Source organism: Oryx dammah, unplaced genomic scaffold, assembly GCF_014754425.2.
Source record: "Oryx dammah isolate SB20612 unplaced genomic scaffold, SCBI_Odam_1.1 HiC_scaffold_28, whole genome shotgun sequence".
Taxonomy (NCBI): domain Eukaryota; kingdom Metazoa; phylum Chordata; class Mammalia; order Artiodactyla; family Bovidae; genus Oryx; species Oryx dammah.
Window position 1 is genome coordinate 97,918,939 of NW_024070212.1, and position 26,877 is coordinate 97,945,815.

General features: G+C 48.0%; 2 protein-coding genes across 6 annotated transcripts in view; one reads left to right on the top strand and one right to left on the bottom strand.

Annotated features, from left to right (window-relative positions):
• LOC120856226 (phosphatidylinositol 3-kinase regulatory subunit gamma) overlaps positions 1 to 14,362 on the top strand; it is a 103,276-nt gene extending 88,914 nt beyond the window's left edge. Inside the window, exons 8-10 of the mRNA XM_040231321.1 lie at positions 1,741 to 1,815; positions 2,285 to 2,455; positions 10,625 to 14,362. Coding sequence (XP_040087255.1) covers positions 1,741 to 1,815; positions 2,285 to 2,455; positions 10,625 to 10,823 — 445 coding nt within the window. The 3' untranslated portion in view covers positions 10,824 to 14,362. The remainder of the gene's footprint in view (positions 1 to 1,740; positions 1,816 to 2,284; positions 2,456 to 10,624) is intronic.
• A 3,882-nt stretch (positions 14,363 to 18,244) lies between these two features.
• The window catches only part of MAST2 (microtubule associated serine/threonine kinase 2), a 200,885-nt gene continuing 192,252 nt past the window's right edge, over positions 18,245 to 26,877 (bottom strand). For all 5 annotated transcript variants that reach the window (XM_040231268.1, XM_040231267.1, XM_040231266.1 and 2 more), the window contains 13 exons: positions 25,661 to 25,793; positions 24,761 to 24,926; positions 24,085 to 24,186; positions 23,744 to 23,866; positions 23,463 to 23,572; positions 22,961 to 23,115; positions 22,479 to 22,759; positions 22,183 to 22,380; positions 21,333 to 21,559; positions 21,009 to 21,131; positions 20,453 to 20,589; positions 20,125 to 20,318; positions 18,245 to 19,823 (listed from right to left, as the gene is read on the bottom strand). In XM_040231268.1, the coding sequence (XP_040087202.1) occupies positions 18,301 to 19,823; positions 20,125 to 20,318; positions 20,453 to 20,589; positions 21,009 to 21,131; positions 21,333 to 21,559; positions 22,183 to 22,380; positions 22,479 to 22,759; positions 22,961 to 23,115; positions 23,463 to 23,572; positions 23,744 to 23,866; positions 24,085 to 24,186; positions 24,761 to 24,926; positions 25,661 to 25,793 (3,472 nt within the window). In that variant the 3' untranslated portion in view covers positions 18,245 to 18,300. The remainder of the gene's footprint in view (positions 19,824 to 20,124; positions 20,319 to 20,452; positions 20,590 to 21,008; positions 21,132 to 21,332; positions 21,560 to 22,182; positions 22,381 to 22,478; positions 22,760 to 22,960; positions 23,116 to 23,462; positions 23,573 to 23,743; positions 23,867 to 24,084; positions 24,187 to 24,760; positions 24,927 to 25,660; positions 25,794 to 26,877) is intronic.

The following is a 26,877-nucleotide window of genomic DNA, read 5'->3' on the forward strand; positions in this document are numbered from 1 at the left end:
CACTGTTGCTAGCCCCAGGGAGTTTCTCTAAAACATCTCCTGACCTTTGTAAATAGTGAACTCTCCTCAGCTGCCAGTTTGACTGTGCCTTATCCATCTAGCTAAGACCCTAACTGATACAAACTAAGTGAAATGTCATCAGTTCAGTTCAGTTCAGTCGCTCAGTCATGGCCGACTCTTTGTGACCCCGTGAATCGCAGCACGCCAGGCCTCCCTGTCCATCACCAACTCCCGGAGTTCACTCAGACTCACGTCCATCAAGTCGGTGATGCCATCCAGCCATCTCATCCTCTGTCGTCCCCTTCTGCTCCTGCCCCAATCCCTCCCAGCATCAGAGTCTTTTCCAATGAGTCAACTCTTCGCATGAGGTGGCCAAAGTACTGGAGTTTCAGCTTTAGCATCATTCCTTCCGAAGAACACCCAGGGCTGATCTCCTTTAGAATGGACTGGTTGGATCTCCTTGCAGTCCAAGGGACTCTCAAGAGTCTTCTCCAACACCACAGTTCAAAAGCATCAATTCTTCAGCGCTCAGCTTTCTTTACAGTCCAACTCTCACATCCATACCTGACTACTGGAAAAACCATAGCCTTGACTAGACGGACCTTTGTTGGCAAGTAATGTCTCTGCTTTTGAATATGCTATCTAGGTTGGTCATAACTTTCCTTTTAAGGAATAAGTATCTTTTAAATTCATGGCTGCAGTCACCATCTGCAGTGATTTCGGAGCCCCCCAAAATAAAGTCTGACACTGTTTTCACTGGACATAGTACATAGTAAACAAAATTATAGTTTGATTAGAGATTTTAAGTTGAGAATGAAACTGAACATAAAGAGAATAAGTTCATCTTATGTGCACTGAATTTATGTTATAACTTCAACTTTATATCTTTTTTAGAATAAACAAACAAACAAAAAAGGACCACATAATTAGTAATAGAGTGCTAGTTGGATGATGCTTTGTTCGGGTTTTGTCTCCAGAATGTATTGTTTTATACATGATAAGGAAAATAAGGAAAAGTGTAGAGAGTGACTGGTGGACTGCCTTAGTTGGGACAATTAGGGTAGTCCTCCCCAAGGAGATGTTTATGATGAGATCTGAATGAACAGGGGCTTGGTTGGGGGATGATGATGAATGAAAGAGGTTTTATACTCAAGTTTTAGGCCATCGTCCATCTCATTGAAGCTAAATGAAATGGTTTATATCATTTTACATCTAAAATGTTGGTATATTTTAAAATACTGTGATTTTCCTGGTGATGAAGTAAATTTGCATTAATTACTCAGAGCTACCCTGAATTTCTTGTGGCTTGCTTTGGGTAAAAATAGACCTTGCAGTTCTGTTTTAGAATTTTAAACTCAATGTATTAACAGTAGGTCATGGAGGAATTGCATCCTGTGGCTCAGTGGAGATTGCACAGGTGACACACGCTCACCTAACTAGCAATTCCAAAAGCAACTGTCCCATGGTGTTTGAGTGCAAGGATATGTGTGCTTGTGGTGATATAACCTTCTAGAAAAGGAAAGTGAAGAATGAGGGACGTGCCTAATTTCAAGTAGCTTTCTGTTTCTGCCTTTTTGCTGAAAGTTGAAGGAAAAGTAATAGAGAAACTATTAAATTTAGGGAAATCTCTGGCCATTCTTAGTGGGAATGGGGAGAGCAAGCTCCTGGGCCTGGATGTTTGGTTGGCTTGGATGTGTCTACTTTGCACCGATGCTGACACTGGTGTCTTTCTTCTGGTAGGTGGCTCAGTCACAAAGGAGTGAGACAGAAGCGCCTAAATGCCTGGCTGGGAATCAAGAATGAGGATGCTGATGAGTAAGTTCTCACTGTACCTTTCCGTCAGAGGGCTTTGCTGCTAGTGTAAGACATGGGCCTTCTTAATGCTTCCTGAGCTACTTGAGCAAATGTCCTCTCTGTTATTTGAGGACATTTGAATCAAGGCCTTTGCACCTCTTTAAATTGATTTGCTTCATGAGTATGCTATAGGCACTTGAGTTCACAGACCTGCCAAGCCATATGAAACCTGGATACTTAAACATCGCTTATTTAGACAGTCAGGAGTCAGAGTCTTGGGTGAGACACATGAATCTTGTGCTTTCTGCATGATAGCAAATAATGAAATTTTTTAAATCTTATTTTTGGAAATTATTTTTTAAAAATCCAACTACTTGCAATTCTACTTTGTTATTTTGTGGTTAAGATTTAGAAGAGTTTTATTCGTGAATTTGCTTTTAGATATAAGTAAACTGATTGTTAGAATAATATTTTAACATTTAATTTTTAGGACCTATTTTATCAATGAGGAAGATGAAAACCTGCCCCATTATGATGAGAAAACCTGGTTTGTTGAGGATATCAACCGAGTACAAGCAGAGGACTTGCTTTATGGGAAACCTGACGGTGCATTCTTAATCCGTGAGAGTAGCAAGAAAGGATGCTATGCTTGCTCTGTGGTGTAAGTCTTCTCTGGGGATATGACCTTTTGAAAACTTCTACATTGATTAATAGAAAATCAACCACTCATAAAGTTCAGATCAAATTGGTTTAAGTATGGTAAAATAAGTAACCATGGCTTAGACCTTTAACATTTGTACAAAGAAAAGTTAGTTGCTGTAGGAGATATATAACCTGAAATTATTTGGGGGATTTTAATTTAAATGGTAAGTAGGCTAGGCCCTGGAGTTGTTTGTTGTTGGATTTCAGGTTATCTGAAAAATAATTAGAGATTTTTCAATTGAAAAGATCACTTAATTCTTAATAGTCTCCTGCATGCCTAACGTGGCTTTCATTGTCAGATTATGAAGACTTGATTAAATAGAGCTGTTTTTACTTCAGAAGAAAAACTATCTTAAGTTTTGTACTTAAACAGTATTGTGTTGAGTTAGTGATAGAAAATGTTGGATGTTTTCTTATGACTGTTTGGAAAAGCTTATTTTCCTTTTAATGGAAAGTGAAATTCTAGGGACAGCTAATTATGCCTCAGTCAGATTTTGCTGTTTTATATATATATATCATATATATATATATATATAATATATAAATATTATATAAATATATAATAAATATAAATATTATATAAATATATAATAAATATAAATATTATATAAATATATGTATTTATATAAATATATATAAATAATATATAAATATAAATATTTATATATTATATATATATAGCATATATATATAAAACAGCAAAATCTGACTGAAGCATATATATATATATATATATATATAAAACAGTTGCCTTTTTAAAGAATATATATATATATTTTGCTATTAGTATGTTTTCATTGACAATGACCATACCTAGAGAGGAGGTATATATAGTATGATGGTCATGAGAGAAGCTTTGGGAACAGATATATAGGATTCAAATCCTGATTCTACTACTTAACCATACATGTGACCTAGGGTAAATTATTTAACTTTTCTTTTCCTAGTTTCTTTATCTATAAAAGAAGCATAATAATAATATCTACTTAAGGGTTTCTAAACTATCACATGAGTTAATATATGTGATATAATATGCTTTGACCAGTGCTGGAACATAATAAGTAAATGTTGTTTACTAATATTATTATGATAATGATGCCTCTGCTGGACATGCCAGAGGCAAGCAAGGATCACAGATGATTTGAGGACAAAGTGGTGAGGCTAGACAAAAGACACTTGTATTAACAGAGTGCTTTACATGATCATCTTATCCTTAGCTATCTATCTCTGTCATGCAGAGTTTGAATCCAGCTTTACCTGGTTTCAAAACCCACATTGGTTTTTTTTTTTGGCACCACGCTTTCTTCATTTCACAGTTAAATATCCAAGATAAATGAAATCACCGTGACATAGGTATCACCAGTAGGCTGTGTGCATGAAAAACTGAGTCTGATGGAGAAAGGGTTGTGAGATTTTGTGGAAGAGATGGTGTTGAGCTGGACGTGGAAAGGATGAATAGTGGGGTGTCTGTGGGCAGAATGTAAGGGAGGTATTGGATTAGTGTTATCCCTGGATAGAGCTACTTGAAACATTTCATTTCTTTGTGACCTGGGCTCAGATCTTCAAGTTATCTGAGTGGAAATGGCAGGAGAAGATGGCTCTTGTGGGATCTGAGATCTGTAAGAACGTTAAAAAGAAGACAGTAAGCCCAGTACCTCAGCCCCTCTCCCTTATCCAGGTCCCTGGGTAGCAGCCTTGTGGGTTGTGGACTTGGCTGGTGGAAAGTGCTGCTCAGCAGTTCAGGTAATTCCTGAGAGACCAGAGAACAGCTTGAGTATCTTGGGGAGCTGTATTCTTTTTCCCTTCCCTTTAGCCATAGACTTGACCAGTAGTGTGGATTTCTGTTGCCTATGAAACCAGCTTCAGTCATATATCATTTTGGGGTTCACCTTGGGCGACATTGGAAGCAAAAGAGTCTGGCATCACAGACTTCCACTTGTTTGCCAGCCACTGCAGCTATAGAAAGCCTGCTTATAGTGATTTTTCAATTTACTTAGGACTAAGTTAAGGACTTGCCTAACTCCAGAGCCTTCTCCGGCTAGAGACCTGTAGCCAACAATGAATGTGTTAGGTAGTGAGCAGTTGTGACTCTTCCATTGTTATTGCCATTTGGCGTAAGAAATTTGATTAGGGATAGAACATATAGATCAACAAGGAAACAGAAGACTTGAAAACTCTATAGAACAACTAGACGTAGGTGGTGCTAGTGGTAAAGAACCAGCCTACCAATGCAGGAGAGGCAAGAGATGTGGGTTTGATCCCTGGGTCGGGAGGATCCCCCGGAGAAAGAAATGGCAACCTGCTCTAGTATTCTTGCCTGGAAAATTCCATGGACAGAGGAGCCTGGTGGACTACAGTCCATGGGGTCACAAAGAGCTGGGCACAACTGAACTCACCCACACACACACAGAGACATCTTTAGAACACTCCACCTAACAACAGCAGAACACACATTTTTCTCAAGTGCACATGAAGCATTATCCAGGCTAGACCACACTTTAGGCCACAAGTCTCAATAAATAGGGTTGAGATCATACAAAATATGTTGTCTATAACCACAATGGAAAGAAATTAGAAATAAAAAATAAGGAAATTTTGGAAATTCACAGAGTGGACAATAAATAACATATTCCTAAATAACCAATAGATTAAAAAAGGAAAACAAGGGAAATTAGAAAATACTTTGGGTTAAAAGAGAAACACAGAATAGTGAAACTTACTTAATATAGCTAAAGCAGTGCTAAGAGGGAAATTTATAACTGAAGCTCTCAAATCAATAACCTACCTTCTTCCACCTTAAGAAACTGAAAAAAAGAAGAGCAAACTAAACCCAAACAAGGAGAAAGAAGGGAATAATAAAGATTAGAACAGAAGTAAATAAAATAGAGAATAGAAAATAATTGAGGAAATCAATGAAACTGGAAGATGGGATGATGGGATGAATAAAATTGATAAACTCTTTTCTAGTAGTCATGTACAGATATGAGAACTGCACTATAAAGAAGGCTGAGCACCAAAGAATTGATGCTTTTGAATTGTGGTGCTGGAAAAGACTCTCTAGAGTCCCTTGGACAGCAAGGTGATCAAACCAGTCAGTCCTGAAGGAAATCAATCCTCAATATTCAGTGGAAGGACTAATGCTGAAGCTGAAGCTCCAATACTTTGGCTACCTGATGCAAAGAGCTGACTCACTGGAAAAGACCCTGATGCTGGGAAAGATTGAAGGCAAAAGAAGAGGGTGGCAGATGATGAGATGAACTGACTCAGTGACACGAGTTTGAGCAAACCAACTCGATGCACGTGAATTTGAGCAAACTCCAGTAGATAGTGAAGGACATAGGAACCTGGCATGCTGCATTTCATAGGGTTGCAAAGCGTTGGACATGACTTAATGACTGAACAACAACAAAGCTAAACTCACACACACACACACACACACACACACACACACACACGGGAGCGAGAGAAGACACAAATCAGTAAAATCAGGGTGAAAGAGGGGACACTCGTTGTAGTCCTTACAGAGATTAAAAAAAAATGATGGAATACTATAAATAATTACATGCTAACAAATTAAACAACCTAAATGAAATAGACAAATGCCTGGAAGCACACAAACTACCAAAACTGACTTAACAGGAAGTAGAAAATCTGAATAGAGCTATAATAAGTAAAGAAATTGAATCACTAATTTAAAAAACTATCCACAAAGAAAACCCCAGGCCTAGTTAGTTTTACTGGTGAATTCTACCAAACATTATAAAAAGAATTAATACAATTCTTTCACAGACTTTTCCAAAAAATTGGAGCAAATACATCACAGTTCGTTTAATGAAGGCATGTTCCTTATGAATTTAGACATAAAAATCTTTAACAAAACACTAGCAAAGCAACTCCAGCAGCATATAAGAAGGATTATAAACCATGACTAGAATTCATCTTAGGAATGCCAGTTGATTCAACATTAAAAAAAAAATCAGTGTAAATAAACCATATAAATAGATTAAGGACAAAAATCAACTGACAAAAATCTACTAATTATTTCAGTAGATTCAGAAGAAGTATTTTTACACTCTTATTTAAACACACTGAAAAAACTAGAGATAGGCAGGTATTTCTCAACCTGATAAAGGACATGAAAAACCCACAGCTGACATCATACTTAGTGGTAAAAAAACTGAGTACTTTTAAGAGCAGGAAGAGACTAAGGATGTCTTTTCTCATCACTTCTAATCATTTACAGAAAATTCTAGCTGAGACATTTAGACAAGAAAAAGAAAAGGCATCCAGATTAGAAAGGAAGAAGTAAACTATTAGAACTAATAAATGCATTCACCAGGGTGCAGGTTAAAAGATTAGAAAACAAAAATTAGTTGTATTTCTGTATACTAGCAGTGAACAACCTGAAAATGAAATGAAAACATACTATTTGTAATAGCATAAAAATGATAAAATGCCTAGATTTAAAGTGTAAGAGCTGTACAGTGAAAACTATGAAACATCATTGGAACAACTTTAAAAAAATTCTTAATAAGTGGGAAAACATCCCATGTTCATAGATGGCAGTACTTTCCACATTGATCTGTGTGTTTGGTATAATCCCCATAAACAGTACCAGCTGGCTTTGTACAGGAATGACAAGCTGATCTTAAAATTGATATGGGATGACAAGGGATCCAGAGCAGCTAAAATAATCTGAAGGAACAGGAAAGAGTTGAAGTACATCTCCCAATTTGAAAACTTACTACAAAGTTGTAATTAAAATTGTGAAGTACTAAAATAAGATAAAAGTTATGACCAACCTAGACAGCATGTTAAAAAGCAGAGACATTACTTTGCCAACAAAGGTCCGTCTAGTCAAGGCTATGATTTTTCCAGTAGTCATGTATGGATGTGCAAGTTGGACTATAAAGAAAACTGAGCACTGAAGAATTGATGCTTTTGAATTGTGGTGTTGGAGAAAACTCTTGAGAGTCCCTTGGACTGCAAGGAGATCCAACCAGTCCATCCTAAAGGAAATCAGTCCTGAATATTCATTGGAAAGACTGATGTTGAAGCTGAAACTCAATACTTTGGCCCCCTGACATAAAGAACTGACTCATTTGAAAAGACCCTGATGTTGGGAAAGACTGAAGGCAGGAGAGGGGGACGACAGAGGATGAGATGGTTGGATGGCATCACTGACTCAATGAGTTTGCGCAAACTCCAGGAGTTGGTGATGGACACGGAGGCCTGGCGTGGTGCAGTCCATGGGGTCATAAAGAATTGGACAGGACTGAGCAGCATCCAGTCCCATCACTTCATGGGAAATAGGTGGGGAAACAGTGGCTGACTTTATCTTTCTGGGTTCCAAAATCACTGCAGATGGTGACTGCACCCATGAAATTAAAAGACGCTTACTCCTTGGAGGAAAGTTATGACCAACCTACACAGCATATTAAAAAGCAGAGACATTACTTTGCCAACAAAGGTCCATCTAGTCAAGGCTATGGTTTTTCCAGTGGTCACATATGGGTGTGAGAGTTGGACTATAAAGAAAGCTGAGCGCCGAAGAACTGATGCTTTTGAACTGTGTTGTTGGAGAAGACTCTTGAGAGTCCCTTGGACTGCAAGGAGATCCAACCTGTACATCCTAAAGGAGGTCAGTCCTGGGTTTTCATTGGAAAGACTGATGTTGAAGCTGAAACTCCAATACTTTGGCCACCTGATGGGAAGAGTTGACTCATTTGAAAAGACCTTGATGCTGGGAAAGATTGAGGGCAGGAGAAGAAGGGGACGACAGAGGATGAGATGGTTGGATGACATCACCGACTCAATGGACATGGGTTCAGGTGGACTCTGGGAGTTGGTGATGGACAGGAAGGCCTGGCGTGCTGCGGTTCATGGGGTTACAAAGAGTCGGACATGACTGAGCGACTGAACTGAACTGAACTGAGGGCTTCCCTGATAGCTCTGCTGGTAAAGAATCCTGCAGTGCAGGAGATCCGGGTTCGATCCCTGAGTAGGGAAGATTACCTAGAGAAGAAAATGGCAACCCACTCCAGTATTCTTGCCTGGAGAATTTCATGGACAGGGGAGCCTTGGCGGTCTGCAGTCCATGGGGTTGCAAAGAGTCAGACAACTGAGTAAGTAAGCACAGCACAACATAAGATTAAACATGTGAATCAATGAATAGAAATGACAGCCAAGAGATAATCCCCTACAGTTATGGTCAGTTTGTTTTCAACAAGGTTCTCAAGACCATTCAAAGGAGAAAAAATAGTCATTTCAACACATGGTGCTGGGACAGCTAGTGAGCCACATGCAAAAGAATGAATTTGGACCTCCAGTTCATGCCACATACATAATCTAACTCAAAATGTGTCATATAACTAAATGTAAGGGCTAAAAGATAAAACACTTAGAGAACGTAGGCAGAAATCTTTGTCACTTTGGAATGGCCAGTTGTCTCTTACACATCAAAAGCACGAGTGACAAAAAGATGAATTGGACTTCCCCACAATTAAAGACTGTCTGCATCAAAGGACACAGTTGGGAAAGTGGAAAGATAACCCACAGAATGGGAGAAAATATTTGCAAATCATACATCTAATCAACTAGTATCTATACGTAAAGAACTCTTAATAAAAAGACAACTGCCCCAATTTAAAAATGGGCAATGGCAAATAGACATTTCTTTAAAGAAGATATAAAGATGGTTAATAAACATATGAAAAGATGCTCAACATTATTAGTCATTGCTGCTAAGCTGTTAAGTTGCTTCAGTCGTGTCCGACTCTGTGCGACCCCATAGATGGCAGCCCACCAGGCTCCCCCGTCCCTGGGATTCTCCAGGCTAGAACACAGGAATGGGTTGCCATTTCCTTCTCCAATGCATGAAAGTGAAAAGTGAAAGGGAAGTTGCTCAGTCGTGTCCAACTCTTAGCGACCCCATGGACTGCAGCCTACCAGGCTCCACCGTCCATGGGATTTTCCAGGCAAGAATACTGGAGTGGGGTGCCATTGCCTTCTCCATTATTAGTCATTAGGGAGCTGTAAATCAAAACTACAATGAGATACCACAAAGATAACTGTAATCAAAAAGATGGACAATAACAAGTGTTGACAGGGATGTGGAGAAAGCTGCTGGCAGGAATTTAAAGTGGTGCAACACTTCAGAAAACAGTTTGGCAGTTCCTCAAAAGGTTTAACTTTCTTTGGCAGGCCGGGTGGGGGTACATGCCCATGTGGCTTGTGGGATCTTAGTTCCCCAATGAGGGATTGAACCCGGGGCCATAGCCGTGAAAGCAGTGTTCTTGCCACTGGACTGCCAGGGATTTCCCAAAACGTTTGCTTCACTTATGGCTCAACAGTTCCCCTCTTAGGTATACATCTAAGAGGACTGAAAACATGTGTCCATACAAAACTTGTACATAAATATTCATTACAGCCAAAAATGTTAACAACCCAAGTGACCCATAAATTGATGAATGGATAACCAAATTGTAGCATATCTATACAATAGAATATTACTCAACCCTGAGGAGAAATCAAGTCTCAATACATGATACCACATAAAAGAACTTTGAAAATGGTGTGCCAAGTGAAAGTAGCCAGACGAAAGATTGAGTAATACTGTGTGATTCTGTTTATATAAAATGTCCAGGATAGGCAAAGCCATAGTGACAGGAAGTAGACTGGTCACCAGGGTCTAAGGGGAGGGAGGAAAACAGTGAATGCTGATGGCTACCTGGTTTCTTTTTAGGGTGATGAAAATATTCTGGAAGTAGTAGTGATTGTTGTACAATCTTGTGACTATTTTAAAAACAACTGATTTGTACATTAATTTTTTTTTTTTTTGGTTTGGTTTGCCCCCTCCAGTGCATTCTTACCTAATTTAGGTCCAGAGCTGAGTGACTGAATGCAGCCAGCCATTTTAGCCCCACCAAGTCTTGGGAAGTGAAGGGCGTCTCTATGACCAGTGTGGAAGGGGCTGGGGAGACACAAGGGTGTGATATCGTGCAGCTCCGATGGACGGAAGGCTGCTGCTGCTCCGCAGAGCAACTGCTCTCAGACTTCTGGTCTTTGGGGCCCCTTTATGTTGCCCTCTGCCTTCATTCCCCGTGGTGTCTGTGTTGTGTCGTTGCAGCGCCGATGGCGAGGTGAAGCACTGTGTCATCTACAGCACTGCTCGGGGCTACGGCTTCGCAGAGCCCTACAACCTGTACAGCTCCCTGAAGGAGCTGGTGCTCCACTACCAGCAGACGTCCCTCGTGCAGCACAACGACTCTCTCAATGTCAGGCTCGCCTACCCTGTCCACGCACAGATGCCCTCGCTCTGCAGATAAAGAGGGAGCAGAGGCTCTCTCGCAACATTTTTCTACAGTTTTTATTAGACTATGAGGGCATTCTTTCTACGTAGACTGCTTGTTTTGCACAAGAAGTGATTCTGTGAATGTGAAGTGGAGAGGCCGAGCAGCAGCCGGCCAGGATGGGGACGTACGGGGCCTGGGGTTCTCGGGGACTCAGCCGTGCCACTGCACTGACATAGGAAGCTGGGAGCAGATGCTGGTTTTTGGGAAAGTCTTTCATTGGGGTTTTTGTTTTACTTAGCCAGGCACCCTCAACAGAACATGTTAGGCCTGATTGGGGTGGGGGTTGTGGTGGGGAAGCCTCTGAGTAGTCCCTGTCCTCTTCTGAGAGGCCAAGGTGCTTTTTAAGACTGTGGTGGGCCTTGGCCCTGTTGGGAGTCTGTTTTGGTCTGGCGGTCTCTCTTCCTCCCAAAAAGAAGGTGGTTTTGGTTCAGTAGTAGAATGGCATTTGGTGGAAAAGACAACCAAAGGAAAATGGGGAGGCTTGGGATTTCATTTAAAGAATTGTAATCTGTAGGTAAAAAAACTTTTAACCGAAGGTACCTAACGAGTATAGTTTAGGTGTCAGCATCTCAGTAGCTCCTCTCTCTAAAGAAGCATTATGTTTAGAAACCATATTGGTCCCAGCAAAGCAATGATTGCTGCCAGACCAAGGTGTGGTGGAAGACGGTGGCACTAGTGTCTGAACGCACACTTCTGAACCAAAACTTGAAAATAAAAGGAAAACCAGAGACTGTTAGTTTTAGCAGACACTAAAATTGGTCAGTGTAATTCCCTTTTGCCCTGCCCTTGTTTCTCAGAGATGAGGAATAGTGTTCTTTTTGTGGGCTGGTGAGCTTTGAATTATAAAATGAAGTTGGTGCTTGTGTGGTGGTGTTTTCTTAGCCTAAAGAATGACCTGTTGTTTGAAACCTTTGTAACTTGTGTGTATGAGTAAAGAAAAGGTGCAATCCAGTGCTTTTAGATGGCTTGATATACCAAATAATGATCTAGAGCAACATTCTTCTGTGTGCTTCCACAAGTTGAAAGGTCCTGCAGGAACAGTCAACGTGTTTAATTTCCCGTCATCTCCTGTCCTTTTCTGGGTAGGGCCAGGGGAGCCATAGGTGGCTAGGGCTGTGGCTGGAAGGGAGCCAGCTGTAGTCGGTGACTTTAGTAGGTCCCATGCCCGGGGCTCTGGTGTCCCGAGCAAGGGCCTTACGCCACCCTTGTGCTTCCAGATAGTGGTTGCTGAAACTTCTGCAAGGAGAGGAAAGGATGGCTTGGCATTCAGACTGTTAGCTGAAGTCATCTGGAAGCTGTTCTTTGCCTTTTTTGTGATCCTGCCATTAAGATGATGTACACAGACTGTCCTCATGCTCCAGTGGCCCTGACTTTAGGCCAGGAACCTTCTGCTTCATGTGGTTTAAGCCGTCCAGCTGAGTGAAGCTGGGCACATGGAGTTGGGGCAGCATCTACTCCTACCTCCATCGTGCTCCACCCCCATCAGTCAACACTCATTTGACAAACAAGAGAGTCCAGCTGCCTCTGAGCCAATCCTAGAGCTGTAATAGGCTTGAATGAGTCAGCTGTTTGAGCCCAAAGCTGTGCAGTCAGGCTTCCTGGTTGAGTAGGGAAGCCAATATCTGAGTCTTATTGAATCAGGTTTACATCTAGGGGAGCTCTAGTTTGGGGGATGAAAGAAAAATTTTGCTTTCTCTGAGCACTTATCTTGGTGACAGGATCTAGAATGTGCCACAACGTAGATAGAAATAGATTAAAATCTGGGGGAGAACCTCCCATTACTAACAGTGAAGACAGAAAGGCAAGGGGGCATATCTTTGGCTTTTCCTTGGTTACGTTGCAGTTTCAGGACTGGATGAGGCAGACAGATGAAACCTCCTCCAGTGGCGCTGTTCTAACCTGAGCCCTTAACTGGTATCAGCCAGCTGGACATTCCTTCCCTAGATGGCCAGATTGAAATCTTGCTAAGAGTTTTACTGAGAAATAAGGCCAGACCAACTACTGTGAGGCATGCCTGATGGCTTTGTGGCTTAAACGGTTAGATGCTCACAATGGGGTGCCAGGAATGCCTTCTTTCTGGTATTAAAATTTAGTGTGTTCTGGTTATCTCTTAAATGAAAACAAGAACCAGGATACACGCTGTAATGCTGAACCACGCTGTGTTGCTTGTCAGGCAGCATTAAGGGCGTATAGGGAGCAAGCAAGCGCGGTCTGTCGCCTACACTTGGGCTGGCTTGTGGAGGAGGGCCACTCATTTTTAAGTCCTACATTCCTTCACCTGTTTGTTGCTTTCCTGTTTTTCATTCTTGAATTTGTCGCTTTGTGGGAACTAAGACGTAGGGAGCATTTGAGAAGAGTTTGAAAGTCTCTTTTCTGACTAGTTGCCACATGATCTGCTTGACCTTGACCAGTGGAGATAGCAGAGGGACCAGTCTACTAACCACTGGGAGGGGTAGTATGCAGCTCCTTTATCCTATGGTCCTGGCCTCCTTCATCAGAACTTAGTGTCTTATCCCATGATCTGGGCCCTGGGATTCTCACTTGGCATCTTCAGTGCAGTCTCATTGAGGCAGAGGGTAAAGAAACAGTCCAAGACCAGAGGGGCTCCTTGTCTTCCTGGCTAGGGAAGCTGGCCACCAGCATGGAAGCAGCTCGAGGCTGGCTGGACACTGGTCAGAGGCCTATCTATTCCGGGTGGAGCTTTCATCACAGAACAATGCTCTGTCTCCATCTGGCCACAGATGCTAACTAAGCCTCGACCATAGCTCAGGCCTGTATAGACTAGCAGTGTCCTTACCCCTAATTTGGCCAAGATTGAGGACTTCTGATACCGCCCCTACTCTGTCTCCAAGCCTCGATGAGACCCTCACAGGCTTTGCAGAAGCTCTGAGAACCAGTGTGGTGTCTTCCATGGGTCTCCTTGCCGCAAGGAACGAGCCTCATTGGTCCTTTTGGGCCAAGAACTGCATCTGGGCAAATTACTGTTTTTTCAAGGTGTTTTCTGTTGCCAGTTAAGACTCCTTATTAGCTAGCTCTCTGTGAGGCTTCAATGGCCTCAAAGCAGAGGGTCCAGATGGGGGCCTAGCTGGGCCCTCTGCTGTCAACTGCTCAGCCTTGCTCTAGCTCCAGCCACTTGTGACGAAAAACAACCTTGTTTCCTTACAAATTGCAGCATGTGACTTTGGTGCCCTGTTGTTACTTGTGAAAAACCTATTCTTCTGTTGTCTTTGATGTAGTCAAAAAAATTCATGTAGTTACGTAAAAATATCTGATTCACAAGGAAGCCAACTATATGTCTTGTGTTGGGACAGTTCATAATGTAGTTCCTAGACCACTTTTGCAAATTGTTCTTGTCACCAGGGGTGTTCAGACATTGCTGTGCAGTTGTGGGGGAGGGTGGGGGGGAAGGCGAGGGCAGATACTTTTTGGCCTTTTTGTTTTTTACCTTCCCCAAGAGGGGACAGTCTGGCCAACTTGCTCCAGTGATGCAATAAAGACATTGCAATAAAGCACCTTTTGTTCTCATGCTATGGAGAGGTGGGCTGGGGTGGGGGCAAAAGGGAGAGGACTGGGGTACTGAGAAGTCCTGAAGCTGCCAAACCTTCTCTCCCATGAGCACCAGAAGATCGGTCCTGGGGCAGAACTGGGGCTACAAAAATGCTTCCACCAACACTGGGGGACTCAGAAACTAGCCCTGAGGAAGTTTAACATTGGAGCCCTTTCATCGCCACCCCATTCCTATTAGAAAGCCCACTGAGTTGATTCTCATCATATCTCTTTGCCCAGAATGTGTTTGCACATTCTGTTGTGGGGGTAGAGGATGTGGGCTGACTTACAGGGTGTCCTCTTGTGCCCCAGGCCCTGTCACCCTCCTACCACAACACTTTGTAGAGGTCCCTACGTGTTGGGAACATAATCAGCAAACATGACCACCACCCTGGGCAACAGGCACTGCGGTTCTTATCCTGGTCACTCAGGCCCCACCCACACATACTGAACTGCAGATCAGACTGATAGGTGCTAATCTGTTGTTCTAAATGACCTTGCCTATATTCTTCCTCCCAGCTATACTTAGCTACAGAGCACGCTCAAGGCCAGTGCTAGAAACCATGGATAATTTCCCCTAATTCCAAGAGTTCTTCCCACTTTCAGCATGGGATACTCAGACTCCTATCTCCAGCCCAGTCCTCTCTCCTGGACTCCACCTGCTGGCTGGATAGTGCCACCGGCCCCTTGGATGTCCCACAGGAGTTTATTCAGAGGAAACATGCTTGGCTATGAATGCCCTGCCCTTCCTACCACCACACCTGTCAGCAGTCTACAGCCACGTCACTCCTCTCCCTCTCACCTGTTTAGCCCTCCTCCTCCTGAAAGCCAGTCTCTCCAGCTGTATTTTGGCTCCTCTTTTTCTCTCATCTTCTCTGGACTCTCCCATGAGTTTATCTGTTGTTTCCTCTCAGCTGGTTGGGTATCTCTCACTCACTACTCAATCTTTTATCTCTTCAGGGGAAACCTTTTTAAAAACATTGAAGTTTTTGTCTTTATTTCCTCACCTCCTCAAGCTTTTCAGTCCAGGTCCCACTGCTATCTGAAACTGCTATCCTTGATGTCTTTGGTAACCAGGATTTGTGACGACCATTCTCCATGAAAAACTCTGCCACTGACTCCATGATCATTTCTCTGGTTTTCCTCCTGCATCTGACTGCTCCTTTTTAAAATAAATTTTTTGCACCATGCAGCTTATGACATCTTAGTTCCCCAACCAGGGATTGAACCTGTGCCCCCTGCATTGGAAGCGTGGAGTCTGAATCACTGGACCACCAAGGAAGTTCACTGTACTCCTCTGGCCACCTTCTCACTTATGCTTTTTTCTTGGCAGTTTTATCCATATCCATACCTACTATCTCTTGGCCAATTATGTCTGTTTTTGTTTTTCCTGCCTAGACTATGTTGCGAGGTACCTCATACTCAGAATGCTGAATGCAGGGTCACCACTGAGGCCTGGTTCTTTTTCATTATTTCATATTTCAGTGAATGGAAGTACATAATTTCATCTGGTTATGTAGTCATCTTTGATACCTTTGCTTTGTATCTACATAAAACCCACCACCAACCTGGATCAGTGTTACTTTCCAAATATCAAAGGCATCACTTCTCTCCAGCTTCACTGTTTCACCATCTCTAGCCTTAATACTGGAAGGCTTCCCTTCTTTCATTATTGCTTCCTCAAATTCATTCTCATCATAGCAACCAGATTCATCTTTTCAAAATACAAATCCAGTGAGTTCCCTGGCAGACCAGGGACTAAGACGTAGACCTCCACTGCTGGGGCCCAGATTCAATCTCTGGCCAGGGAACTAAAAAAACCAAACAACCTGCTCCCCACTCCCATGCCCCAGATATCCGAATCTGAACTTGTGTAAAACCATTAAATAACTTTCAATTGCTCTAAATCACAAAATTCTTAAAATGGCCTGGCTTCTTCCAAGTTCTGGGTCTCTGTTCATTTGGCTCCCTCCTCAGCTAACCCCAAGGGCTTGGACCTCTTCCTTCTGCACAGGTCTTCTGTACAGTCCCCTTCTACACTTGTGGATTTAATTATCTCCTGGCTGATGGCTGCCAGGTCTATGCGCCTGGCTCCCTACATGCCCCTTCCCTCTGGGGACCTTCCTCACTGTTGGCATCCTGGTCCAGAACACTGGCAGGGGTTACTACATGATTTTCTCCCTGGTCCGCTTACCCCCGCCCTGAACCTCTCTACACTGCATCCAGCGATTCCTAAAATCTAAATATGATTATACCACTTCCCTGCAATTACCTTCCAGAAGCTCATTTCTGTCAGGCTAATCTGGCAGTGTTTCTCAAGGGAAGCACCACTGGTACTTGGGCCAGCTGCCCTAAGCATCACAGGATGCTTAGCACCTCTGTGCCCACTCCTCCCAAACCCCTTCCTCCCCCCATTCCCAGCCTCCTGGCTTGGGGGCAGTTCTCTCCCATGAGCTGTGAGCTGTGCCGCCCCTCCTCCACCTGGTATGGTGCTTCTAACCAGATCCTGACATACACAGGGGCTGCCACAGGCAACTCGTCTCCTGTGTTCCCAGTGTCCTAGACTGGCTGGCCAAGGATGGGCCATCAGTGCATGACTGAAGGACGGAGGGAGTGTGAGGGGCCCGGAAGGGACCAGGTATCCGCCACCACAGGCAGAGTGCGCCCTCTGGCGACCACAGCCTCCCCATGCTGGGAGACAAAGACCAGCAGAGCGGGTGACAAGCCCAGCCAGTACATTTTCCCGCTTCCAGGCCTCTCCTGACCTAGGTATTGGACTGTGGAACAGTTAGGGGAAGACAGCAGTCTGGTAAGTCCTGTCACTATGCAGGCACTCCCCCACGGCCCTGCCCTGCTCCTGTGATGCCATCTCCCGAATCCATCCTCGTCCTGCCTTCCACATGAGCCACTCACCAAGTGCATTCTACCCATGGCGGCTGCCCACATCAGCAGTGTCCATCTCCAGTGCTGAGGCCTCCCTGATGATAGCCCAGCAAGGGCTCACTGGCGACAAACATTAAGGGTTTGTGACTTAATCCAAAGGCAGTGCTCTGTCAGCATTTTACCAAATAACTTCTCCTTCCATTTAAAAACTCCCTTTTGGATTTTATGACTCTTCTGGCTGCTTCCTCCAAGTCTGTCTTTGCCTTAAATGCTAGTACACCACCACTGATACACTGGTGGTGCTCAGATTTCTATCTTCAGTCTGCATTTCCCTACTGAACGCCAGACACATGCACCCAACCTTCTGGATGACCCACAGTACCTCAAAGATAGCCCAAGTTCAACTCTTCACCTCCCTCTACCTCTTTTTCTTCATTTACTAGCTAAGAGGCACTCCAAATGAGATAAATATGACTTCTAGAGTCAAGAGGACCTAGATTCTAATCTTAGCTCTACCTGAGCTGTATGATCTTGCCCATGTTAATGTCTGAAAAACCTGAGTTCCCGTCTCTAGAAAGCAGGAATATTTACAGCTACTGGTTCCCCATCACCTAGAGAAAGTCTAGATTCCTAGAAGACTCAGATATGGCCCTAGCCTAACTCACTAGACTCAATGCCAGTTTGAATTATTTTTAGTTCTTTGATTGTACCAGATATATGGACAATAATGTGTGCTTTCTCTGGACATTCATTCTCACACTAAATTCTCACTCTTCTAGCAAGTTATTACCTATCATCTATTCCTCAGGTTTGAGCTCAGACCCCACAGTGCCTGGGAAGCCTCGCCGGCTTAGGCTCCCAGGACAGTGGGAATTGTCTCACTCACCATCATATTCTCAGCACCAGAGGACCTTATATTACATTTGTATCGACTGAAGGAAAGAAGCAAGCAAAAGACATAAAGATAGTTTCCAAGAGTGTGTATTACACAGGACCGAGTGCAAGAAATGGCAAACAAGTTCTATGTTTGCTTTAAAAGCTCATCAGGTGCCAATGCCAAGTCCTGATGCTTCTGAGGGCCCCCTGGGTCTTGGCCCTTTTGGAGCAGGCTGAGCCCAGGCTCCGGGGTGAAGGGGCAGCTCTTGCATGGAACGTCCTGCCTCCTGTCACCTGAGGCATCAGGCACTTTGGTGATGACCAGCGCTGGCTCCTCTTTCTCTCTCTCTGCACACTCAGACTCCCATAGCCAGCTCCGGCTGGGAACCTCACAAGGTGGATGGGCCAGCCCAGGGGCACTGGGTGGCCATGACTTCCCCTCCTGTCTGGGGGACAGGTTTGTAGGGTGGCCTGGAGTTGTAGTTTCCAAATCTTGGGAGTTGGCTGGCCTATCTTCCATTGCTGCCTTTCCGGCTGGGGATGCCCTGTCAGGGCCCTTGAAGAGGAATTTCCAGGACCATGGGCCCAGCTCTCCAGGGGTGGAGGCAGTGGAGCAACTGGCAGGGATGAGTCCTGAAGAGCTCGGACAAAGTGCTGTCAGTGCCTGGGTGTGGAGGTGCTGGGCCTTCCAGCAGCCTTCAGCGGGGATGGGGTCTGTGGGGCCAGCCTTCCCCAGGTTGGGGGCTGAGGACGAGGAGCTGGAACCCTCTTCAAAAGCCTGTAGGATCCCAAGCTTCTTCTGGGAGATACCAGGGCCTTCCATTCTGGGAGATCCCAGTGTGACCCCTGTCAGTAGGCCTGGGACCACTGGGCCCTGGCCCCTGGGATCCCTGGGCAAGAAGGCATCCTCTTCCTCACCCTCTCCTGCTCCTCTGAGGGGTGGATCCTGGCCCCTTTCTCGGTGGGGTACCAAGCTTGGCTCCTGAACACCTTGGCTGTTCTCAGGCCCCTCATCAGTGTCATCTTCCGAAGAGTCAACCTCCCGGATGGCTTCCTGCTTCTGCAGCGACTCTCGCCTTTCAGCCCGGTCCTGGCGGAGGGTCCCTAGGGCCCGTGAGGGAGCAGCCTGCAATACCCCTTTTCCTGGCAGCGCCCCCTTTCCAGACAGCACACTCCTGGTCCCAACTACCTCCAGAGGGCTGACTTCCCTGGGCGGTAATTCCTTCTTTAGCTCGGGGTGGGGCAGGTCAAGGCTCTGTTTTCGAGAAGTGGCGAGCTTCTTCTCAGAAGCAGCCAGTGCAGCTGCCAGTTTTTCAGCCGACTGCACCCTCTTAAGCAGTGGTGAGCGGGGTGGCTCTGCGCTCTTGGGCCGTGAGAGTTGCCGGCCTAGGGGAGGCGACAAGTGGAGCTTGGTGGGGAAGGCCTGGGCCCCATGGCCAGACAGAGGTGATGGGGAACGCTGAGGTGAAGCTGCTGGCGGTGGTGAAGGGGTGTGGGCCAGTGGTGACAGTGGGATGCTGCCCGCCGACTTGCGCCGTGGAGAGCGGTACTGGCGTTGGAGCTTGGGCGCCAGACCGTGGAGGGAGCTCGGCCGTGTGTGCCCAGAGCCGGCGGGAGAACTGGGCACGCTGGAGCTGGGAGAGCTGCTCTGTGATGAATTCCCCCCAACTTTGCACAGACAGACACACACACAGAGGTAGAGGAGTTAGCTCGTAGAAGTGACTGAGGGGAAAAACAGGGCTTAGCCCTGGAATGTCCCAGATCATCAAGGTGACCCCACCAGGGAACCAGAGCTCAGGCTACAGACATGAGGTCATCCCTCGCCTGTCACCTCCTCCCCAGGACTGCTGGATCTGCTGGGGGTGGGCTGAGCAAGAGCCTTGGAGAGGGACGGGTGAGATGCACAGAGGGCCCAGGACTCTGCCACCTCCAAGGGGCTGCTCTGCGACTTGGGGGGAACCCTCCATACCTGAGTGCACGGCTTCAGGGGTCACCCGGTAGCCCTGCGTGGGAGAGCGGGGAGAAAGGCTGTGGCTGTGTGTGGGCGAGCCTGGCCCACTCTCACCGGACGACAGGGAGCGGTTAAGGGAAGAAAGGCTGCGGCTGGTGTGGAGCAGGGATGCCTGCTTGGTGATCTTCCGGAACAGGGAGCTCCTTTTTCTGCTGCAGAGATGAGGTCAGAGGTGGTCTGAGCTCTGACCGGGGCACAGCACACACTGGGCCCGGGGCTGGGGTCCCTGGCACACACCAGCCCTGGCATGGCTCAGAGCGGACCCCTGTGGCTGAGTCTGGCTCACCTTTCTTGTCCATCCTTGGCCCGGCTCCGCTTGCTCCTTCGGGCCATCTTGGCCTTGTAGCTGCCCTTCCGAGCAGGCCCCACCTTAATGGACGTGTTCTCCAGGGGAGTTGTTGAAATAGACACCTTGTTTCCACTCTGGGGAACAGAGCATGCACCCAGGCTAAGGCCACGGCCGTGTTCCTGCCCCAGTCCCTGGCTCCTGGCATGGCTGTCCACAGCATGAGCTTCTGCCTCTGCAGCACCAGGTCTGAAACAGGGACCGCCTCCCCTCTTCACAGAGCAAAAAACAGCTCCACTGGAGCCCGAGTGGCTCAGGGTTGGGAAGAGAGAGAAGAGGCTCACAGGCCTGTCTTCCATTCCACAGGTCGGCAGGATCCCTGCCTTGGTCAAGGAGGGTGTCGCCTTCCAGGGAAAACCCTCTGCTCCAGCCACACCCATGTGTATGGGCACCTATCTTAAGTGCCAGCTGTGCGTGTGCCCCACTCCCCTACGGCCAGTCACAGACTCAAGGCTGGGGTCACGCAGGGGTTGCAGGCGGCACTCCCAGCACTGACCTTCAGGATCAGCTCCACCACCTCCGTGTGCACCAGCCCATGCACAGGCTCCCCGTTGACGTGCGTGATGAGGTCCCCCTGACGCAGCCCTGCCTCACTGGCTGGACCTCCGTCCTCCACGTGCTGTGCCGGGGAGAGAACAGTCCTCAGTCTGGAGCCTGGGCATGAAGGGTGGGCCTACTGCTGCTCATCAAGCTGTGACCCCTCTCCGCCCCACCCTTTGACCCTGGAGGGTGGTGTGGGCAGGGACAGACAGGCCCTAGTAAGAGGAAGGAAGAGGAGTGATGAAGTTGGGGGACAACAGGTCTGGATGGCCCGACATACCCACACCATGTGGTGCACGGTGTAGACATCCGAGTCACCCATGTAGACACGGATGGCTCGTAGCGTGAAGCCATACTTCTTGCCGGCTCGGTGGATGATGATGGGGGGCCGTGAGCTGCTGAGGGCTGGCAGGAAGTCCCTGCTTGGAGAAGAGTCCCTGGATGATGGGTTGGATGACTGGGAATGTGGGGACATGGGGCTGGCCAGTGGAGAGCAGGAGTGGTGCTCTGGAGAAGGAGAAGCTGGGACTTAGCAGGTCCACGCTTGAGCCCAGCCCATCTGGGCTGTTGCTCCCACACAGCTCTAGTCACAGAGCCTGCCTCCAGCCCTGTTTTCCCCACAGCCTCCGAGCAGCAAAGCCCCCTCATGTGCCCAGACCCTCACAGACCCAGGAGGTGATGGAAAATGGCAGCAAGCATTTACTGAGCGCTCACTTATATGTACTAGAGACCATACAAGTACTTCATACTCGAATGTCACAATTATCCTATGAGCTACCATTATGGATATTCACATTTTTTGATGAGGAATTTGAAGCTCAAAGGGGTTAAGCAACTTCCTCAAGATCAAGGGCCCTTTAGAGATGGAGCCAGGATCTGAATGTAAGCTCTCTGCCTTGGAGCCTGCACTTGCTACCCAGTGCTGTCTGCCTTCTGGTGCACACACACACAAGCGAGACTGATACTCACTCCCTTAACAAACGGACAGCAGTGACATGCAGTTTTTCTGACACCTGCTCCTCAACACAACACACAGACACACCTGCTGGGGGCAAAGCCCTGGCCACAGGCCCACAGAGAGGCAAAGGCCCTTGCTATGAACCTTGATCTTCACTCCCCGGGGGCCTCACCAGCAGGAATGAGAAGGGACAGGGCTGTGGCTGAGGCGGACTTGATCACTTTGTTGATGGGGCGAGCGGTGCGCTTTTCTATGGAGTCCCCAGAGAGCAGCCGGTGGCGGGCCCTGCGCACCGCCAGGTCGCTGATGGCCTTGGCTGTGGCTCCCTCCGCCAGCTGTGGGGTTCCGCGGCCTCCTCGGGTCTCCATGGCTGTGGACCAAGCGAGCAATGGGGCCCAGTGTGCAGCTGAGCCTCCACTCCGGGACCCTGCAGCACCCCAACCAGGCCCTCCACTTGCGGGGCCGCACCTGGGCTGGGAGCGCTGCTCTGGCCAGCAGGCCCCTCGTCCAGCTTCAGCCGCCGCTCGGCCGGCCGCTCCACGGCAGGCCCAGACGCCCCCTCTCCAGACGGGGTCAGAAGCCATGCACCCTCCTGCTGCTGCCTCCTGGGGGCGCCAACAGCCTCCTCAGTGCCCTCCGGGAAGCGAGGCACGTCCAGGAGGCCCGAGCAGTGGCGCCGCACTGTGAGTGGAGGGCTGGAGTCGCTCTCCGTGTGGGACGACTCGGACACCGACAGCCGCTTCCGTAATCTGGGAGACACGAGGCCGAGGGTGGAGGGCCCGGCGGCCTCCCTCCTCCAGCCCAGGCCTCCTCGAGGGCTCGGCTCACAGAACCTCCCTCCGGGAGCCGCACGCGCGAAGGCCCCTCACGGCATCACGTCCTTCCCCGTCATCGGTGACCGCCCCACGGATGGCCGTGCCGCCCACCCTGGCCCAGCTCTGAGCGCTCACATCTCAGGGGAGCCGAGCACCCAGCTCCGCTCTCGGCCCCTCAGCCCCGCCAGGCCGTCCGTGCGGTCCTCCTTCTCCTCACTCAGGCTGCGCTTGGTGGGGGGTGGCGTCCGGCGCTCCTCGAGCAGCGAGAGCCGCTCCATGCTGCTGTACACCTGTGGGCACAGGACACCTGCCGGGATGCCCAACCACCACACCGCGGGCTACACAGGATCCCCGGTGCCCGAAGCCCAGAACTGGAGCTAAGTCTCCCCTCTCCTCCCCTGTACACAGCTGATGAACATTCAAGGAGACAGCCATTCCACTGGTCTGACCTGGCCCCACGCTGGCTTCTCATACCTCAGGGCCCTGAGTAGACCGGGAAGCATCCACTCCGTGCAGGTGCGGCCCTCTCCCCTCTTTTCCTGGAGACAGCGCCAGCCCCCGCCCTTAGGTGGCCCCAGCACGTCCCTCAACAGGTCTGGTCCCCCCAGTTCTCCAGCTGGGGCTGCACCGGTCGCACCTTGCTGAACCTTGGAGAGCAGGATGAGAACTGGCGGATCTCCAGGCAGCCGTCCTCACTCACTTCCTCCTCGTCCTCCGAGTCCACGTGGTGGTATCGCTCTGAGCGGGCTGGGACACACACAGCAGTGCCTTTCAGAGGCCCTGGTGCTGGCCTCCTTCAACCCTATCAGACCTCGGGAGGGCCTGGAGAAGTGACTCCCAATACCAAGCTCAGGGCACACAAGTGTCTCTGGGCACAGGTAGGATTCCCACTCCTCCCTGTCCCACCAGTGGCCTTACTGTCAAAGTAGCTGGTATCATCCTCTGACTCCAGCTGAGGAATAAATTCAGCCTTCTGGCGAAGAAGTCCTGTCCAGTCCAGACCAGTGAAGAATGGGTGCTGCTTCACCTCATAGGCACTGCCTGTGGACAGGGATGGTTTGGGCGGGTGGAGTCCAGGTCAGCACATCCAGTGAGAACCTAGTTTCCGAGAGGCTGGGCTGGAGGCCTCAGCTCCAACATCTTCCTCTTCTGCCCACAGGGAGCACGGCACTCAGGAACCAGGGGCACTGCCCACATCTGAAGCCTGAACCTCCCAGTTACACGGAAAGCCCCTCCTCCCTTACTGGGGCCTGTCCCACCTGTGCCCAGTCTCTCCAGTGGGTTCTGGTGGAGCAGTTTTGAGGTGAGATCTTGGGCATCCGGCGGCAATGCATCGTCCCCCTCAGGCCACACAATCTCATCTGAAGAGTCATCGGGGTGACAAGGGAAGGAGTGGGTTAGAGAAGGTCTTAGAAGTCGTGGGCAGAGTGGGGAGCTGGAGAAGAGGGTCCTAGGATAGGATATGCCGTGGGGAGGTATCAAGGCCCCAGCCCAGAGCCGTGAAAGCCTTGCCTGGGACCCACTTCAAGTTGCACAAGTTCCTCTCTCTCTGGGGGAATCTCCCACATCCTCGACCACGGCTGGTTCTTTGATCCAGAGTAGCCACTGAAAAGCAGTGGCGTCCCCTGTTCTAATCTCCAGCTCACCCTGCCTTTATACTCTTGACACATGTACACTCACACACACACACACACACATACACACACAGAACTCACACAGCACAGGTACACCCATGCACATATGCAGGATCACAAACGTGATCAGAACAAGTGCTAGGTGACACACAGGGTGTGCACGTGTACATCTGAAGCAAGCACACCAAACACACACATAAGAATTCAGAGCAAGAACTTGTAAGCCTCACAGATGCTTGTGTAAATCATATCTATGGGTCTGGATTCTGTCCCCACAGTGGGCTGGGGTGATGGTACCTACCACTGATCACTTGCCCAAAGAGCTCCTCCGGAGTGTCTCCAAAGAAAGGGACGCAGCCCACCAGGAACTCGTACAGGATGATGCCCATAGCCCACCAGTCCACTGGCTTCCCATAGCCCTGCCGCAGGATCACCTCAGGTGCAATGTACTCTGGGGTCCCGCATACCTGGGCACAGAGAAGTTGGGGGGGCTCAGCATCCTGAGATAGTCACCTGGCATGGTGGCTGGATGGGTGGGGGTGCTCCCGCTTCTTGGAGCAGAAAGTCTCTGAATGAAGACTCATCGCACTCTGGTTAATGAGCAGAAGTGACAGGAGCCCCAAGGTACCAGAGCTGGCGCTATCGGTGGGGTGACTTTACGTATTTCCTAATTAACTGAAATGTCTAGTTCTATCCCTCTTGGCATGTGGTGCCCACAACTGCCTCTGCCCTCGAGCCTCCCAAAGAACAGACCCCATGGCCACGTGACTACTACAGCGACTTGTGGACAGTCACAACCTGAAATGTCAAATCAGGAAACGCCCAGAGGCTACTCTTTGGATGCAGCCCAGTGGAAACTTGGAGCTGTGTTCTCAGGACATAGGCGCTGGGAGAGCTCTGCCCTTCACTGAGGCCAGGAGGCTCAGGACCGACCTAGTGTCGGCTCTGACAGTGTCAACGGTCCTGAGACCGATCTCCCAAGCCCCAGGAGGAAGATGATTTTGGATTTTCTATCCATTTGATTCTCATGGGCCACCCTATTTCCAAAGGTGCTCCCTCTCTCAGCACGTCCCTGGAACCACAGGGAGGAAAAGACAGGCGCTCTCAGTCTTAACACTGAGCTGCAGGGAAAGCATGCGGCTCCCAGTCCTTACTCTGAGGCCTGGAATTCAACCCCCAAGCTCTCAACCATCCTTCTTACCTGCTTGTCCAAGAACTCCCGCGCATCCTTTTCAATATGGCCCTCGTACAAGTTTGTGGTCAGACTCATAAGGCCGATTTTGGAAAGGCCAAAATCAGTGAGCTTGATGTGCCCCATGGATGTAATCAGCAGGCTGGGAAACCAGAGAAACAAATGTCTGGAGTTATTTCCTGGTCTTCCAAGAGTGCTGACTTTAGCATACTCCCCCTTTCCTCACTCAGACAGGGGGACAGGCAGCTGTGAGAGAACAAGCAGCTCTGGCTGTGTGAAAACTGCACTCGGCATGAGCAACTAACCCGCATTTGCCCAGCCCCCCGCCCAAATGGGTCCAAATGGGTCCTCTTCTCAGTGAAAAGCAGTGTTTCTCTTACCTACTGAGCTCTGTGATAAATGCTTTAGCGATTGTTTATAAAAATATTGTGGCTCATGAAAGGTCTTACAGAGGAATAACACAACCAAAGCAGGTATTATCATCCCCAAGAGGAGGAACACCAAGCTCAAAGAGGATTAATTCACTGACCTGAGCTCACAGAGTTAACGAGCGCTATGAATGCAGTCTGTCTAATGTCAAAGCCGCTTTCCATGACAGAGGTTTATCACCCCAGCCTCAAGATGGAAACATGGAAGATGTCCCAGCCTGCTCTCTCACCCTAGCCTTACCATTTCCTTCCCACTTCCCCATCCCTCTCTTCTCCCGCCCGACTCTGCTCCAGGGCAGGCACTGCTGTTTGGGGCCTAGTCTACTGCTGTGGTCTCACCACCTCTTTCCATGGGCAGTGATCTTCCTAAACCTAAACCAAAGTCTGAGTGCGTCACCCGGTGGTTAACAGACCTTTCAGAGGCTCTCTGTGTGTATTCTGCGCTTAGTTGCTCAGCTGTGTTCGACATTTTGCAACCCCATGGACTGTAGCCCACCAGGCTTCTCTCTGTCCATGGGGATTTTCCAGGCAAGAATATCAGAGTGGGTTGCCATGCCCTCCTTCAGGGGATCTTCCCAACCCAGGGATCAAACCCAGGTCTCCCGCAATATAGGTGGATTCTTTGCTGTCTGAGCCACCACGGAAGCCCTGGGTCAGAGATTCTCTAGGACCCTTTAAAACTCAACCCAAACTAAACAAAAGGTCCCTTGATGGTCCAATCCCTGCCCCTCAGTCACTACTCTAACTAACAATCTCAGCTTCAGCCATACTGTACTATTTGTAGTTCCTCACACCTGT